The sequence below is a fragment of the Heloderma suspectum genome, chromosome 13 (assembly GCF_057233095.1).
Source record: "Heloderma suspectum isolate Gila_16-S chromosome 13, 16-S_ref, whole genome shotgun sequence".
NCBI lineage: Eukaryota > Metazoa > Chordata > Lepidosauria > Squamata > Helodermatidae > Heloderma > Heloderma suspectum.
Window position 1 is genome coordinate 28126087 of NC_139470.1, and position 18622 is coordinate 28144708.

The 18622-nt window shown below is 44.3% G+C and overlaps 1 protein-coding gene across 8 annotated transcripts in view; it reads right to left on the bottom strand.

The window, feature by feature from the left end:
* MORC2 (MORC family CW-type zinc finger 2) overlaps positions 1-18622 on the bottom strand; it is an 82158-nt gene that overhangs the window by 45807 nt on the left and 17729 nt on the right. For 4 of the 8 annotated variants that reach the window (XM_084819506.1, XM_084819507.1, XM_084819513.1 and 1 more), the window contains 6 exons: positions 16229-16297; positions 9569-9659; positions 5180-5288; positions 1766-1925; positions 1481-1592; positions 573-698 (listed from right to left, as the gene is read on the bottom strand). In XM_084819506.1, coding sequence (XP_084675632.1) covers positions 573-698; positions 1481-1592; positions 1766-1925; positions 5180-5288; positions 9569-9659; positions 16229-16297 — 667 coding nt within the window. Of the gene's footprint in view, positions 1-572; positions 699-1480; positions 1593-1765; positions 1926-5179; positions 5289-9564; positions 9660-16228; positions 16298-18622 lie in introns of all 8 variants that reach the window. The other 4 variants (XR_014785713.1, XM_084819511.1, XM_084819509.1 and 1 more) reach the window with 2 other exon arrangements.

Consider the following 18622-nt stretch of genomic DNA (forward strand, 5'->3'; position numbering starts at 1 on the left):
GAACAGGGAGGCATTAGTGCTCCTCATCTTTCTGGGATTTTTCATTCTCATCAGTGGTTTATAAAGGTGTATTCACATATGTGAGATGGCAGACAATCCACAAAGAAAAGCAAATACATTTTTTAAAGAACAACGTTCTGTATCAAGGTAAACCAAATTCTGCAACGAGAGATGCCAAGTCTTGCAATTTATAGACATTATGCTAATTAAGCACATCTGCAAGGATCTGTCTTATTTTGCACCACTTACTCGATTTCTACTACTCAAAGGGTTCAGCAAGCTTTAGCAAGATGTTTAGCAGGGCACTGAAGCACCATGCTTCCAACCTTTGAAAATCTTATTCAGTTACCCTGCTGGATTCTAAGATCATACAAAGTGCTAGCTGTATATCATCAAAAATATCTTCACAACCATAAGGGCTAATTGATTTTTTAAAAAATACATAAATGGATATGCTTAGGTAGCTGAATTCCATTCCTAGAACCATATTGGGTGACTTCTGTCTTCCTGCTGAATTGTGGTGCACACACCCAGCCCTGGTTGTAAGGGAAACCCTCGGCTATGGCTCATACCTAGGCTTGTATAAGCAGCAGGAAAGGCGCTTCGTTTGTACTTTGTGTCCGTGGATGAAAATTCTCATTCTGGGATCAATGTAGAGCACAGCTGCATATGCACGGAAGGAGTGGCGCTCTGGCTTTCTGAAAGAGAAATGAGCTCACAGAAGACAGGAAGCCAACCTTTAGCAGCCTATGCATCCTACCAGTTACGCCCATCCCTAAGCGGCACACCATTGTGTGCATAACAGCAGGCTGACATTATTCACTTATGCTCAAGATGCAGTAACTGCTAAGTGAGAAATGAGTACCCGGCCCTCCCAACTTCTCTTCATGTGTCAGAGGACTCAGGGGAGGGAAAGGGTCAGTGATGGCCACAAATAATGGCTGATTCCTATTGTCCAGGCAAAATTTCTAGATTCCTAGGTAAGCCCTTAGGAGAGCCAAGGCGGCTTTCCTTGTGATTACATAATTTCTTTATTGTGTGCAAAAGCTGTTGGGTGTCAGCTTGGTCTTCCGTGCACTCTCGACTTTCTATTTGCTGAGTAGATGCCTGTGACCAACTGTATCAATTCTAGCTTCTCTCAAATAAAACTAAGCCTTAACTCCAACACATTCCTCAAGGACCACCTGCAACTTCCCAGAATTTCAGCGTGCACAGCTCTACCCCCACCGCTCCCAATTCCATCTTCTTTCCCCATAAAAGTCTCGCTCAGATGATATCGTGTCAATAGATGCAGTCTGTGCCACAAAGGGCTGAATGCCAACAGAGATCTCCGCTTCCACCAAAGCACAAAAAGGATGATTCAGCTGCTACAGAGCAAAGGATGCCCTCCCATGAAGTAATTTATTTACCAAATGCGCATGCGCACACGCACACAAATAAATAAAGCAGCCTGGGCGGCTGCCAGTTATGTCAAACCTACGTTCCCTCTGGTGGTGTTTCAGCCATCTGGATATCTCGAGGATCAGAGGTCACATCCAGTTCAGGTTGACCATTATCCATCAGTTTGAGGTTGAAGATGATCACCAGGGTCCCTGAAGCATCAGACATAATTATATTAACTCTATCATATAACTGTTTCGTCTGTTAGGCAAAAAGCTGCAAGCACTGGGTCTATCGTACATGTGTACTGAAAACTGGCATATAAGATTTTTGGGTAGACAAGAGCCCCAACCTTATCAACGTAACTCACAGATTACATCCTCACCTTTCTCCCCAGGAATCTTGCGAAACTGCTCCATCACATCCTGCTCTGATTTGAAGGGGGAATATTTGTAAATCAGCTCAGTCTCAATAGCAAATTTCTCCATGTTGTCTGTCGACGGCTCCCCAGTAAAGGCATTCCAGGTAGGCAGTGGAACAATTACCTACAATTCAAAAAGAGGGTCACTTAAAAAGGTTCCTTTCCAAGTTCTACTAAAGTTCAGTTGAACCATGCCTCGATAAGGCCACTGTTTCCAAAGGTCCCAATGCACAAATTTAAAATGACCAGCCACTTGGCACTTCCTAACTATGCATTTATAGCAGACTGACACTGTAATTTTAGTTCACCAGGAGATGACCTTCAGCTCCTCCTTTGCAAATGTTTAAGAATCAGTGTAGACGCTGCAGCAAGGTTTGCTTATATGGGGAGAGAAACCACAAGTTCACCCCTTACTCATCCACACAGGCCCTTCTTTGCTGCCTTTGTTCATTCTACCTGGCACTAAAAGCAATCATGGTTTTCGGGAACATATTTTTAGTTGCTCCCTCTACATTAAGCTGAAAAATGGTAACAGGGTTATTTTTATGAAAGCGGAAAGTAAACAAAATTCCTGCCCAAATAGTTAAGATGGGTATATTGCCCCGGCCATAGGCTTCGAACTCTTAATTTAGAGGAGCCAAGACAGTGATAAATCAGATCCAGGTTTACTTACAAGGAGTACTTTATTGCGTACAATCAGCACACATGGGGTAAAATGGGTCTTATGCCATACATGTTAGCAGTGAGGCAGCACGACACTAGCAAGCGCCACCTAGCATTCATTCCCAGCACAGACACCTGCAGCTTTAAGGCAAACAAACTTCGCTTCCCAGGCACATCCTGATAAGACACTCCACTCATTAGTATGGAATGTGCTTGACTATCAGCCTTTGACTCATCCTGGTAAATCAAGAGGCCTGTTAGGGAAAACAGCAGCCTTCTGAACCAAAGTCAGACAGCATTATGGGGCATCTAAGCCCCTCTAAAACTACTAATAGCTTGGTTCAGGCCTGGGGCCTTACAATGGGTAGGGAGAAAATGCTGCTAACAAAGCTGAACAACAGCATTTTGAGGACAAGGATAACCTATTATTCCATGAAGAGAGTAACATCTAATTTGGTAGCGGACAAACATAAGGATTGTTGAATGCAAAGATATAGCACACATCAAGCATCATCAAAGTTTGCGGTGCTATAAACTGCTGCGTAGACACTCATGGCAAATCACCAAATATACCTTGGCTATTTGTTACGAAGTCGGCAGGTTCGCATGTAATGAGAAGCCACTATGGGTGAATTTCCCTGCAGGGTTTCTTGTTGCGGTGGTGGCTACCATTCTGAATATTCGGGCTGTGGTAGTGTCAGGGTGGACACTGAGCCCATAGAATCCCAGAGTAGTTCTGATTCTGAGGAAGAGTAGTCGCTCCTGGGAGAGGAGCGCACTCCTCTTTCTCAGGGCCAACAGCTGACGGAGATTCCTCCCACCAGCATTCCTAGCTTAGATAGCAGTCCTGGGAGTGACAGAGCGCGGGAAGCAGACTTGGTGGACGCGCGATGCCGACGCAGAGAGCGGCGCCAAATGGAGGGCGCAGAAAGGAGGCGTAGTGCCCGGTTGGCGCGCAAACAACGGCTGCGCCCAGAGGATCCAAGGGAAAAGGGGAGGGACTCTCCCTAGCCCTTAAGTTCAGGGGTCTGCCAGTGATTCCCTTTCAAACGGGGACCAACTGTTCCAACTTAGGGCATAGGTACTGTGTTGCTCAGATGTAGTTGCAAACGGTAGAGTTGTTAAGTTGTAAAAGAGGAATAAAGCTTTGAAAATAATCCATTTGTCTGTGTCTGGACTTGGCTACTGGATTAGACTGAGAGAGGCCTCCAAGGAGCCCTTGACAGGTAGGGTCACGCCCTAACTTGTTGATGTATGTGAGACTGGCAGGGGTGAGTTGTTGGGGTGGTTAACCTGCAACCCTAAAGTAGGCCACGGGTTTTGGGTGGCTTGTCAACCACCCCAACACCCTACCCTCGCCAGGTTTGCACGTAACAGTGTACCCCTGCCACGGCTCAAACATTCAAAATGTTAGCAGCCGTCGCAATGAAAAACCCCACAGGGAAATTCACCCCCACTAGCTTCTCGTTACGTGTGAACCAGGTCAATGTGTTACATTGTGCTAAACTGCCCAAATGCAATGTTTTTTAAAAGTCCTGAGCTCAGGGTACCCTTTGTACATTAATTCACCTGCCACAAAACCTGTGAGGTGTGGCAGATTCTGGGACTTCTTTTAGAGGGCACTTTTTTGTGTGGATTCTTGGCCAGGCCTATTGTGCTTCAACCCCCCCACACATGAACTGATAGGACATCCTAAAACATGCTCAGTACTCTCCTGTGGTTGCACACTGTAGGGGAAGATTGGCAATGGGTGGGAAAGCTGTCTTTCAGAAAAACGATGGTCATGAAGGTACCGCCAACAAGCTTTCAAGGAACACCAGGTTTCTCCTGCGCACAGCTTGATTCAATTAGTTTATAACTATTTGTATTATTGGAAAAATCAATGCCATTTCTAAAATAGTAAAAAAAAATATTGGGGGGATATTGCCTTATATTCAGGGCCGGCCCTACCATTACGCAGGCTGATGCACCCCATCAGGTGGCAGAGTGAGAAGAATGGCGAAATGCGCCACTCTGCCCCTCTGGCCAGGAGGGCCCATTACTGCCTTCCCACCGCCTCCAGTGGGTGCTCTTGAGAGCCCCACCATCCACTCTCCTGCTGTGGCATTTGCTGCAGAAAGAGAGCAATTGGCAGGGCTTTCTAGAGCAACCTGCTGGGTGCACCACTAGCTACTGCTTTTAATTACCACAGGCAGCTGCCGCTGCTGCTGACACCACCCACCCTACCCACTTGGCTGGCCACTCCCTCAGAATGCTCCCTCCCTCATAGTTCAGCCAATTTCTCACGGGAGCCCCGCAGCTGGGGCATAAGGAAGGAGCAGCCAGTGAGCAGGAGTGGCCAGCTGGGCTGGCCAAGCAAGTGAGGGAGCAGCCGGCCAGCTGAGCAAGTGGGTGGGCGGGCAGTGGCACTGCCACCACGCTTGAGGCAGAAAGCCATGTTAAGAACATAAGAAGAGCCCCGCTGGATCAGACCAAGGATCCATCTAGTCCAGCATCCTCTTCACAGTGGTCAGCTAGCTGTCGACCAGGAACCCACAAGCAGGACACGAATGCAAAAGCACCCTCTCCTCAGCAACTGGTGTACATAGGCATACTGCCTCTGGTACTGGAAAAGAGTATGGGCTGGTCCTGTATATATTTACCAAATAAGGGGAGCAAGAAGGTGGCTGTAGCTAACAGACGTTTGATATTTAAAGTCAGGAATTGCTTACAAACCTCATCAATGCCTTCTTCCTCATGAAACGTGCGAGACAGGAAGAGGCAAGTCATACTGTTGTCCTTCTTCGTGAAGAGGATAAAATCCTTCCCAATCCGCATGGAGCCCCTGTAAGCACATTTCAGTGTTATGATATACTGACAGGTGTTGCTCAAAAAGCACTTGTTATATAGCCAGTCACAGATTCCTAAGGATGTGGGATACAGCTTTTTGCTTATCTTTGCTTATTACATGTGGCAACGATGCTATAACCATCTGATGCTTTAGCAAAAAGATGCCACCAACATTGCGCTCTTTCTGATAACCATGGCTTTCAGAAGACAATAGCTTCAAAACTTGTTCATTGTTCCAATGTCTATCTACTTATTTAAAGCGAAGTGCCTAACATCCTGTCACGCCCTAGTGTAAACCAAGTAACTGATCCAAGGATGTGGGGCTACGCAAATGAGAATCAGACTTGCTTCTAATTACTTGTGTCAAAAAATCCTACCAAATAGTTCACACCCAATCAGCTGGTCTATTGCATAAGTCTTCATGTAGAGCTTTCTTGTATTAGGGCACTTCAAGAATATAGGCAGAAATTGGCCTGATTTTCCAATGGATACTATGCATGTTTATAGGCTTGTTCATTAGCACTACAAGTTTTCCCATCACACTCTTAGATGAAGTCATTCAGAATCCATATTGGATAATCGGTTCAAGGTGAACAGCACTGATCATATCACGTAATCAGGCAAGTGGCTGAGAATGGAAATCAGAACAATGCCTGGTCTCCTGGGTCAGGAGATCTTCCGATGTGGGAAGATTCCTGCAATTTTGGGTCACATGGAGCTTGAACTATGGCTGATAAGGTCAGTACAGAGGTACCCATGTTCAATTCGCTCTTATGGTTCAAAACTTTTACAGAGGCTTGGTTAGGAGTGGAAATGTAAAGAAGTGTACAGATGGGTTAGAGAATGTATCTCCTAGCAAATCTGTCAGGAGCGCCCTAGCGGCCTCTTTCAGTACACTCCAATAGCTAACTCAAGACACAGACAAAAGGATTCAAGGCTTTAATCCTTTTACAACTTAATGACTCTTTCAGATGCTAATCACCAGCGACTAAACAATGAACAGCAGAGTAGCCTATGCTCCGAGTAGGCAGTTGATCCCCGTTTGAAGGAGAATCACTTGAAGACCCTGAACTTATGGGATAGGGAGAGATCCTCCCTCTTTCCCTTGGGTCCAAGGGAGGCGGCCGTTCCTTGTGCGCCAAATGGGCGCTACGCCTCCTTTCCGTGCCCTCCATTGCACGTCGCTCCCTGCATCTGCGTTGAGCGTCTAGCAAGCCCCCCTCCCGCACTTTCTCACTGCTAGGATCACTATCTATCTTAGGAATGCCGGCAGGAGGAATCTCTGCCAGCTGCTGTGCCTGTGAGGGATGAGCTGGCTCCTCTCCCACGGATTGCTGATCCTCCTCAGAATCAGAACTGCTCTGGGGTTCTATTGGCTCAAGTTTCCACCCTGACAAAATCAGTGGCCACATCCCACACTGTTATGAAATTAGAGAACTTTTTGTTGGAAAAATCAAAGACATTTAGATGTGGCGATGAAATGACAACGTCCAGAACTAAAGTCCTTCATGGCCAGGGTATCATTCACATGTATTATTCTTGCTCTACTCCTCTTTGGAGAGGGGACTGTGTAATATAATATACACTTTGCTTGTAGAAGGTCCCTTGTTCCATCTCCAGCATCCCCAAGCAGAGCTGGGAAATACCCCTGTGAATCCCTGAAGAGCTGCTGCCAGTCAGTGTAGACAACACTGTGATACCAATGGTCTCACTCAGTATAAGGCCACCTTCTATGTCCTCCTAGGTCTGCTAGACTCTTGATACATACGCTGAGGAAATTGAGTAGATGCTGATCTTCCAGAGATAGCTTTTTCATGGAGGATAAGGATCAATGGCTACTAGTCATGATGGCTATATATTACTTCCAGTATCTGAGGCAGCATGCCTCTCAATACTAGCTACTGTGGAATGCGATCAGGAGGATCCCATTGCATTCATGTCCTGCTTATGGGCTTCCATGGACCTCGAGTTGGCCACTGTGGGAACAGAATGCTGGACTAGAGAAGCCTTACCTCTCATCCAGACTAGCTCCTCTTATGTTAGCGTAGTCTCCATTCTATCCTCATCAGATTATGTACAAGTCCACTGATATGCTCTCTATAGAGACTTGGGATGGTCTTCCTTCACAGGATGTTTTTGAAGAAGAGGAGGGCTAACTTGACGCTGACTGAAGTGCAAGCTGGACAAGCCTTTCCCAGTTACCATATATGTGGTAGGTTGGTTGCACAATGTGTCCTCAATCTCACCTGGGGCTCAAATCACCAAGATCAACTGTGTTGGCATCAATCTAGTAGATACCAAAGTTTTCTGTCAAGTAGAAATTACAAAGAAACGACAACTGTGGGGGCTATAAGTAATAAGATGTACGGAACCATGAAAAGTGTGAAAAACCATAGATAGTTTTCATCCATTGTGTGGGGACACAACGAATCCTTTTGCTTCAGCTAATGTAGTCTGGGTCCTTGTGCTTTGAACACTCTACCCTCTGTGGAGTCCAATATTGCTGGTATAAAGTGAATTCCGAGTGGTCATTAAGGAGAATGTCTTGTGGCTTTCTGTAAGGGGAATATCTTTATAAATATACTGTGACTATTGTTACACATTTTGTGAATACCCAAGGAGATATGGACAGCCAGCCACAGAGAAGCCTCTGCTATTGGTGGTGCTCCCCCTCCACTATAAATCTCAAGTATCAACTTATCATGGGATTACAGAAAATATGTTTCCTTTAGATGCAAAGCCTGAGAAACAAGAATCCTTGTCCAGTAATATGAGTTAATACTCACAACAAAAACTTTTCCTGGACACACTTGTTTACAGTTCTGACGTTTATTTATTTATTATATTAGTTAAACATCTCATAAAATAGATTTCTCTAGGAGTTTAGATTGGCTTCCTCACTCCTTTCTTCAAAACCTGAAATCTCATATTGCAACCCTTTTAATGGTTTGTTGATGACATGCAAGAAGCAACATAGTAGTGAGCAAAGTTATTTTATTTGGATGATTGTGAAAATCCAGTTGTCTTTGGTGAAGTTAGTCCAACTGAAAAGGATGGAGTCCATTTGGAATTTGTGGACAGTCCATAAAGAAAACTTTACTGAGGATTCTTGGTCTCTTAAGAACATGTGCTATACACTTTGCTTTCGGAGAGCATGGTTTTAAAGATTAAGCGGGAGTCCTGCCATTAGCTGCCAACTAACTGTCTTGGTGATTGCAACTTCTCAGTAAGTAGGAAGGTATTTGATGAAATTAGCCTTTGCATGGATTGCTTTCGGTAAGACATCGAGAGGAACCTAGCAGCAGGTCTCGTTTCATTTAGTTTCTTAAGGGAATCTATTTCAGTTACCGTCACTCAAGGATGTGGACAAGGAGATGTTCAGTCTACAATTTGTTCATCTGAGCCTTGCCCATCTTGGCAAATTAAAAACTAGCCAGCAGAAATTGATGCTTGTCGCTTCTGCCCTTATTAATGCCACATTGATGTCATGTGCCGGCTGTCTTGAGGGAACCACCACTCAATCTCATGTTTTGTTCAATCTCTAGTATTCCATTCTTGGGCAAGTTACTTGAATTGCCAGCTATCTCCAGGCACTCTTGGCCACAGCTGATTTTCTAGATACATAACAAATCAGGGATTCAGGCTTTCTGGTACAGAAACTGCATTACCATAGTGAATGATCTGTGGCTAGAAATAGATAGCTAGGAATAGGAACGTCTTAATTTTTAAAGGACCTCTCAGAGACTTCTGATAAAGAAGGCTATCAAATTCTTCATTCAGAAGCCTGGGAGTTGGGACATTGCTTTATAGGAGTTCAAATACTCTTGTGGGTTGCTCTTGACAGTAACATTGCTTGACTTCTGCTCTGAACTTCCCCTCAAGGGAATCAGAAGGAGATAAGGCCCATCTTGTCTCCACTTAACATCTATCCACAGCTACTGGGTGAGATCATCCAGTGTTCTGAGATACACTGAGCCCAAGTAGAGGTGCTGATTACTACCTATAGAGCTTTCCAGAGTACTTGCAAGAATGCCTTCTCCCATACAAAACTGCCTTGAGAGAGTATACTGTCAGTCTACATCTTAGCTCTATTTCTGGAGAAAGCTAAACATACAAGACAGGGGATATACCTAGTTCTAACAATCAAGGAAACGAGCAAGTACAGTCATGAAAAAATGCATATTGATTTGGGAAAGTAAAGCTCTATCTATCTTACTTCACCCACCACCTTAGCCAAACCATAACGTTTCAGGAGGCTGGCGTCCATATACCTACGATTTCAAACCATTCCCATATTGTCCAATCTGAGTAGATTCTGGTGACCGTTTAGCAGATTTACCAAACTGAATCACACTTGCAGCATCATCTGAAAATAAAACAAGAGAAACAGAGAAATCACGACTCAAAGTACATGTATGACTAGCTTTCTTCACTTCCACAGTATCTTAATACACTACACGGTACATTAATATGACAGCTAAATAACTACCAGTCATAGGAACGTAACAACAGCCATACTGGATCAAACCAAGGATCCATCTAGTCCAGCATTCTGTTCACACAGTGGCCAACCAGCTGTCAACCAGGAAACCACAAGTGGGACACGAATGCAAAAGCACCCTCCCACCCATGAACCCCAGCAACTGGTGTACTGCCTCTGGTAATGGAAGTAGCATATAGCCATCAGGACTAGTAGCCATTGATAGACTTCTCCTTCAGGAATTTGACTAACCCACTTTAAAAGCCATCCAAATAGGTGGCCATCACTACATCCTGTGGTAGTGAATTCCATAGTTTAACTATGCACTGTGTGAAGAAGTCCTGAATCTGTCCTGAATCTCCCACCAATCACCCTCATGGGATGACCCCATTGGGTTCTAGTATTATGAGGGAGAAAAATGTCTCCTTGTCCACTTTCTTCACATCATGCATAATTTTGTACACTTCTATCATGTCTCCCCTAACCTTCCCCTTTTCCAAGCTAAACTATCCCAGCTGTTGCAATCTTCCCTCATAGGGGAGATGCTCCAGCCCCTTGATCATTTTAGTTGCCCTTGTCTGCACTTTTTCCAGTTTCTACAATAACGTGGGTTTTTTTAGCTGTGGTGACCAGAACTGTACACAGTATTCTAAATGTGGTCATACCATAGATTTAGATAAAGGCAGTATGATATTGGCAGTTTTAGTCTCAATTTCTTTTCTAATTATGCCTAACATGTGGCTGCACACCCGGTTGACATTTTCATCAAGCTGTTCACTGCAACCCTAAGATCTCTTTCTTTTCACTGCTAGGTCAAATCCCACCAGCTTATACTTGAAGCTGGGTTTTTTTGCCCCAACATGCATCGTTTTGCACTTGCTTACAGTGAACCACATTTGCCATTTAGATGCCCATTCTCCCAGTTTGGAGATATCCTTTTGGAGTTCCTCACAATCCCTTTGTGTTTTAACCACCCTAAATAGTTTGGTGTCATCAGCAAACTTGGCCACTTCACTGCTCACTCCTAATTCCGGATCATTTATGAACAAGTTGAAAAGTACTGGTCCCAATACAGATCCCTGTAGGACCCAACTATCTTTTCTTCTCCATTGGGAGAATTTATCATTTATTCCTACTCTCTGTTCTTTAGCCAGTTCCTGATCCATAGGAGGACCTCTCCTCTTATTCCACGACTGCTAAGTTTGCTCAGGAGTCTTTGGTGAGGGACTTTGTCAGAAGCCTTTTGGAAATCCAAGTAAACAATGTCTACTGGATTACCCCCATCTATGTGTTTAGTGACACTCTCAAAGAACTCTAAAAGGTTAGTGAGACAGGACTTGCCTTTGCAACAATTTACCTGGGACAGACATTAGGGCTACCAGGCCTGTAATTTCACAGATCCCTTTTTAAAAATTGGTGTTACATTGGCCATCTGGTACAGAAGCTGATCTTAGGGACATGTTGTGTATTTTGGTTAGAAGATCAGCAATTTCATATCTGAGTTCTTTAAGAACTCTAGGATGAATACCATCTGGGCCTGCTAATTTCTTTACTTTCAATTTGTCAATAAGGTTGAGAACTTCATCTTTTGTCACCACTATTTGTCTCAATCCCTCAGATTATCTTCCTGAAAACATCAGTTCTGGCACAGGTATCTGTCCTATATCTTCTGCAGTGACGACCAATGTAAAAAATTTGTTCAGCTTCTCTGCAATCTCCTTATCTACCTTTAGTACTCCTTTAACTCCATTGTCATCCAACGAACCAACTGCTTCCCTTTGATATATCTAAAGACTTCCTTATTGTTGGCCTTGATATTGTTAGCAATATGCTCTTCAAAATGCTTTTTGCATCTCTTATCGTCTGCTTGCATTGCTTTTGTGCAAGCTTGTGCTCCCTTTTGTTTTTCTCATTTGGGCAAGACTTCCCTTTTCTGAAGGAAGCTCTCTTTTCTCTAATAGCTTCCTTGACGCTGCTCATTAACCATGCTGGTGATCTCTTGGACTTGGTGCTTGCTACCTCTCCTAACCTGTGGTATACATTTTAGCTGAGCTTCTATCATTGCAGTTTTAGGTAACCTCCAAGCATTTTGAGAGGACTTCACCCTCTTGACTCCCCCTTTCAACTTCCCTTTTACCAGTTCCCTCATTTTAGAGAAGTTTCCTCTTTTGAAGTCAAATATGACTGTGTTGGGCTTCCTGAGCAATTTTCCACTTAAATATATATAAAATTTGATAGCACTATGGTCACTGTTTCCAAATGGTTCAACAACATTTATATCTCATTCTAGATCTTGGGCAACACCACTTAGGATTAAATCCAAGGTCACCTCCCCTCTGGTCAGTTCCATGACCAACTGTTCTAGGGCACAGTCATTTAGGACATCAAAAAAATTAATCTCTGTTTGTGACTGGAACGTGCATTTATCCAGTCAATGTGGGGGTAATTGAAGCCACCCTTTATTACAATACTTCCTCGTTTGGAGGCCTCCCTGATTTCATTTTCCATCTCAAGGTCACTTGAGCATTCTGGTCTGGGGGATGATAGCATGTTCCTAGCACTAAATTAGTTTTGGAGCCCAGTATTGTCACCCACAGCGCTTCTGTGGAAGGATCTACTCCTTTTAGGCGTTCTATCTGCTCGACACTATGCCCTCTTTGACATACAGAGCAACACCTCCCCCAGTACGCCTTTCCATATCCTTCTGATAGAGTTTATATCCAGAGATGACCGTATCCCACTGGTTCTCTGTTCCACCAGGTTTCTGTAATGTTGACTATACCCAGGTTCTCCTTTAAAACCAAGCACTCCAACTTTCTCATTTTGGTTCGGAAGCTTCTAGCATTTGCATAGAAACACCTATACACAGTGTCCCTCCCAAGATGTCTCTGACGTGTGAATCTTTTCTATGGCACTTAGGCTTCTTTGATTGGCTATCATGCTCTACTGTATACTCATGGCCTATTTCCTCCTCTTCTACATTTGGGCAATCAAAAACATTTTCATCTTCCTCCCGTCGGGATGATTTAACCCGAACCGGATGCTTCCTAGCTCCTGTCCACTTTTCCCCAGGGGCTTAGTTTAAAAGCTCCTCCGCCACCTTTTTTATGTTTAGCACCAGCAGTCTGGTTCCATTTTGGTTCAAGTGGATCCCGTCCCTCTTATACAGGCCCGGCTTGTCCCAAAATGTTCCCCAGCGCCTAACAAATCTGAACCCTTCCTTCCTGCACCACTGTGTCATCCACACATCGAGACTCCTCAGCTTTGTCTGTCTAGCTGACCCTGTGTGTGGAACAGGTAGCATTTCAGAGAAAGCCACCTTGATGGTCCTGGATTTCAACCTCTTACCTAGCAACCTACATTAGGCTTCCAGAACCTCATGACTACATTTCCCCACAATATTGGTACCAACATGGACCATGACAACTGACTCGTCCCTGGCACTATCTACTAGACTATCTAGACAGCATGTGATATCCGCAACCTTTGCATCAGGCAGGTAATCCACCATGTGATCTACACGCCCATCACAAATCCAGCTATCTTTGTGTCTAATAGTTGAATCTCCCACTACAAGCCCCACTCCCCCCAGAGGCACATCCTCGGTGCGAGAGGGTATTTGCTCGTCTTCTGAGGAATGGGTCCCTTCTAAGGTATCATTTTCTTCTTCCTCAGAATAATGTCCTCCTTCCCTGAGACCCACATTCTCCATGACCACAGAGGAGCTGTCACCCATGGAGTGGGACACCACTGTTAGGTCCCTGAAGGTCTCATCCACAACTTCTGTGCCTCTTTCAGCTTCTCCAGGTCAGCAACCTTGGCTTCAAGGGAATGAACTTGTTTCCCGAGAGCCAGGAGCTCATTACACTGAGCAGATACCCACAACTTCTGTCCAGCACGGAGACTTGTACATGTGGCACGGTGCAATACACCATGCACTAGACAGCATCTAGTGGCCATAAGATTGCTCCCTCCATTGACTAATTTAATAAGTGTCAGGAAGGGGAATCAAGGAAATAAGCATATTGAAAAATGGAGTCTATTTATATTTTAGTAGGACAGTGTAAATCCATATGTATTACTGGGTACAATTTAATTTAATATGTAATATTTATTGAAGGAGCACATGGAAATTTAATTTGTAGATACTGATCGTATTTATCGTATATATTGCTTAAATAATATTTGTAGAGATAGTAATTCGTGGGTGTGATTTTTGAAGTAATTTAATATTCCAGTACTTTGTAATCTTTTGAGTTACTATTAAGATATGAATATTGTTTTTTAAAACAAAAACAAGAAGAACTCAGCCAGATGTTTAATCAGAAGTCCCAGTCTTCCTAGTGGACTCTGTATGGATTGTCACACCTCCTAGAGTTGGGTGGCATGGTGGATGTTTCTTCCCAGGGGTCCTTGTGTACCTGGAGTAAGGCCAGCAGCACTGAATAGGATCACAGATGGCCACAAGTGTAAGGACCAACAGAACCAGTGAGCCATTCATCAGCTGAGGTACACCCGCCTAGCTATTCTACATACACTCTGGTGTCTACCATAGGAGAAAGGAGGTTGGTCCACGACTGAGTTAGAGAACATATGTTCAGACTGATTTGGAGTCAGACTGATAGCCCTCCACACTGAAGGAAGCAACTGCCCCTGTTTCAAGAGTTTCAACTACGGTCAAAGGAAGCTGATAATGTGGATGACACAAGAGATGGTGGCTGCCTGACATGGTTCTGAGTCATAGTCCCTACATGGTGCAATTTTTGGTTTGGTTTCATTAAGAGACCTGAAGGCATCAAGAGCTGATGCCACAGCAGGTAGCAAAAAACTGAAGTGATAAGAGGTAGAGACACAGCTGCTAATAGAGTTGGGAGCAACAGAGAAGGTGAAACAACAGTGGGGGTGCCAGCAATGTAGCAGTTTCATGTTGATGTGCTTCTTGATGCCCAGAATGAGGAGTCCTGTGTCTATGAATGTGGAGGGTGGTCCCAGCCTGAGAGAAGTGAGAACTTTAGTCATAATTCATCACATAGGATTTAAGATAATTGATCCAGAGAGCTTTTAGAATCCTTAAGAGAGGGCAGAGATTAAAAAAAATGTTGATGAGATGGCTATCCATTGGATCCCACGGATGGCCAGCATCCAGCATCCAGTCATGACCAAAATGTAGTAGTCTTGGGTTAATGACCTGGCACTGGTCAAAAGCTTCCTTAACTCTGGGAAGGTACAGGAGCCCATAGAAAATGACTACGTCCTGGAGAGTAATCACCAGTCCTAGAATAGTTGCTTGCACCATCGAGATGATGGATCCACTCTCCAACTCTCCTCTTCGATGCAAATCTGATTGATCTCTCCCAACTCCATGAGAGAAGCAGGCTGAGTGGAAACTATTTCCAGGGAATGGTAATCCTGAGATACTAGTAATTATCCTTTCTTATTTTTAGAATACTGATATACTGCTTCCCATTGTAAAAATCCTGAAGCGGTTTACAGCAAAGTATAAAACAATACATTATGAAAGCACAACAACATTTAGAAAAGTTAATGCTGGGAAAAGCCGGGGTAAACCATTACTTTATTAATAATCATCAAGAGCATGTGATCGTCAGTGACTGACATATTGCAGGGGGGAGGTCATTCCACACGGAAGGTGCCACAGAGAAAGCCCGTTTCAATATATCTAAGTATGACTAAATCTGGATCCGACCCATACATTTTGACAGTTAACAGCACTTGTTGCAGCAAGTTTTGTTGCTATTTTCTGTAGGGTTGCAAATCTTGCAACTCTGAATGCAGCATGCTTCTTTATGTTTGCCAGAAGATGAATCATTTTAATTAAGTCATCTGAATTGGCCAAGTCACCCAACAGTGAATTCAATGAATTTCCTCCTGGGTAAAATATAAATACTACAATGAAGTACGCAACAAGAACTGTCCTTAATCACATGAACGCCACAAATACAAAGCTGCTGATCTAAGTGATCTCCTCATACTGATCTGAGGGATCTCCTGACTCTGCCTTTCAAGATACTGAGTAGGCATAATCTCAAATCTCAGTGCATAAAAGGCCTTACTTACAGCTAGTTGCCTGCTCTAAGAGAAAGACTATGCACTGACTCAGCCACTTGGTTGTGATGTCAAACCACATGAATAAGTGATTCTTTCAGGAGGTCCTCTAGCAGATCTGATTTCCCTTATAGAAAGAGGAGGACCATGGTTCTGGAAAATGATGTTTCCTAGCTACTGTTTTTATTATTTTGATGATGGCTCTTCTATCAGACATCCAAGCAAAACATTCTTACTTGAAGATAACTTGGCAATGAACTCAAATGTACATCCTGTCTAACCATGCCAAGACAATAAATTACGCTACTTATTCCATCATAACCACAGTTGTAAATAATGTTTTTTAGGTTCCAATTTTCAGTTCCTCTCTACAATCTCTTTTCACTTACTTGAGTCCATTCCTGCTCCATCATCCAAAAAACACAGCATGAATCCACCTCGCAGATCTTCTCGACGTTCTATGAGAAGAGATGAATGTTCAGTTCCAAGGGTCCAAATTTTTTTGGCTGGATTTTGTAGTCAAGCCAATAATTGTAGTTCAAGGACCTTCCCCCACCATCCCTGACTTCACGCTGCACCTACAAGGAAGGCCAAAGACAAATCTCCTGCTCCCCTCCCTAGTTCTATAACTAATTGTTATAGGGCACAGTTGTTTAGGGCATTGAGAAATTTAACTTCCATTGTGACTGGAACATGCATGCATTTATCCAGTAAATGTGGGGGTAACTGAAGTCACCCATTATTAAAACACTTCCTCATTTTGGATGCCACCCTGACTTCATCCATGTTGATGTAATGAAAAAAATATATAATTTGCTGATATATATGTTCTATTCAGCCTAGACAGAGAAAGATACCGTATAAATAAAATCTTATAAATTCTGTTACCAAGATCAGAAAGTCAGGTCACTCACTGTGAAGTTCCATGCTAGTTCAGTGTGAAGGAGGCACCCACGATGGGTTATTTCGTCTCACACCCAAGACAAGCCAGGAAACATGGGGCCAAGATCCTTGCCTTGGTCCTGGGCCTCTGCAGCTCCTCCCGTCCCTTCCAGTTCTGTTCTAGCCAAGCAACAGTAGTGATAGAGGAGCCATATGTTTGAGAAAGGAAATGACTGTGGTAAGATAAAAGTGCACCCCTATGAGAAGACATGGGTACCACTGAATGCATTGTTTGATGGGCTCGATTAGATGTGAAAGCTCAGCCCAGTGCTCAAAAGGGCAGAGTTAGGATGCTTCCTTCACACTGAACCACACTGGAACTTCATGGTGAGTGACCAACTTTCCATTCCCTGTCTGATGTGAAGAGGCACACCCCCAGAGACCAGCTAGAGTGGGCATAATTTGAAGGCTGAGTTCTAGGACTGTGGCAATACTTTCCATCCAAAGCCTGTCTTTGTGAATGTTTAACTTGTAGCGCCTAATGAACATGTCGTCGGATGACCAACGACCCGCCTTGCAGATTCTTGTCAAGGGCACATTTGTACAGAATGCCAGCCATGTTGCTGCAGCCCTGGTGGCATGGGCAGTTACATGTGCCAGCTTGGCACGTTTTTGGAATTCATACACAGCAAAAATACAGGCCTTGAGCCACCTGGCTAGAGTTGTACTCATGACTTTCTTGCTTCTCAAAAGAAACAAGCAGAGCATCAGAGTGCCTAAGCAACTCCGTATGTGCCAAGTGTTTTCAGAAGGACAAGAGGATGAAGATAGAAGGGAGGACTAAATTCTAGGCTCTGTGAAAAACAGAATCGACCTTAGGAAGGACAGATGGGTCCAGGCATGGAATGACTGAGTCTTTAAAGGACAATGCATAGGTGGTCCAACACTGGTAGCGCAGCCAGCTCTGGAATTCTCCTAGCTGTTGTTCTTGTGATAAAGATTTAGTGACAGAAAATGAAGAAAGGTGGTCCTTAAGTTTGTGTTCTTGAATGAAGTGGGAAAGGGCACCTCATGGAGAGCTGATTTGGGCTCTAGAAAAATGGAATCATCTCTGGAAGCTAGTTTAGGTGGTTCCTGAATGTTAAGAGTGGAATCCTAACGAAGCCATAGCTTTAGGCAAGAGAGGGAGAAATTATTCATTACTGAACAGGCAAGTAGAGGGTTCCTTAGTAAGGCCTGGGTCGGACTCTCCTTTTTTGGTCAGTTCATTGTACCTGGAGTCACTATCTGAAATGGGATGTGCAGAAACAATCTTAGGATTGCCATGTTTAGCCATGGTTGTGTCCCACAGAGTGGGAGACGGTACTGCAGAGCCTGCTGAAGAATGGGTTCTGGTGCCGGTTGGACAGTGTGCGGCTCCTGGACCACGTAGTGGCCCTGTTCAGAGGCGCATGGGGGGAGGGTGGTTAGGGTAACTACAGAGGAGGGGGTGGTCATGTAGCACTGCGTAGTTCCTATAACAAACCCCCTCCATAGTTACCGTAACCATCCTCCTGCTGCTGCCAGTGATCTCAGTGGCCCTCGCAACACGAAAACACACGTGCCGGCTGCTCCATCTGTCGCGATGTGCCAGCAGCCATAGAGAAAGACTGCAGCAGCTAGAGTCACCAGAAGTGTGGGATGCTCTAGGCCAGCACCTCTATGGTTGTGGCCTGTACACCACCCAGACCCCATTTTAATCACCAGAGAGCCCATCACATGTAATGGTAAGCCACCCCAGGAGCCTTTAACTCTGCTGGAGGGGGATAGTTAGCTGGAGTGGTTTCAGAACCATGGTTAACAGGTTTTTCTCCCCCTCCCCCAACAACATGCTAAGCCACCAGGGTTTGTGCAAATTCCCT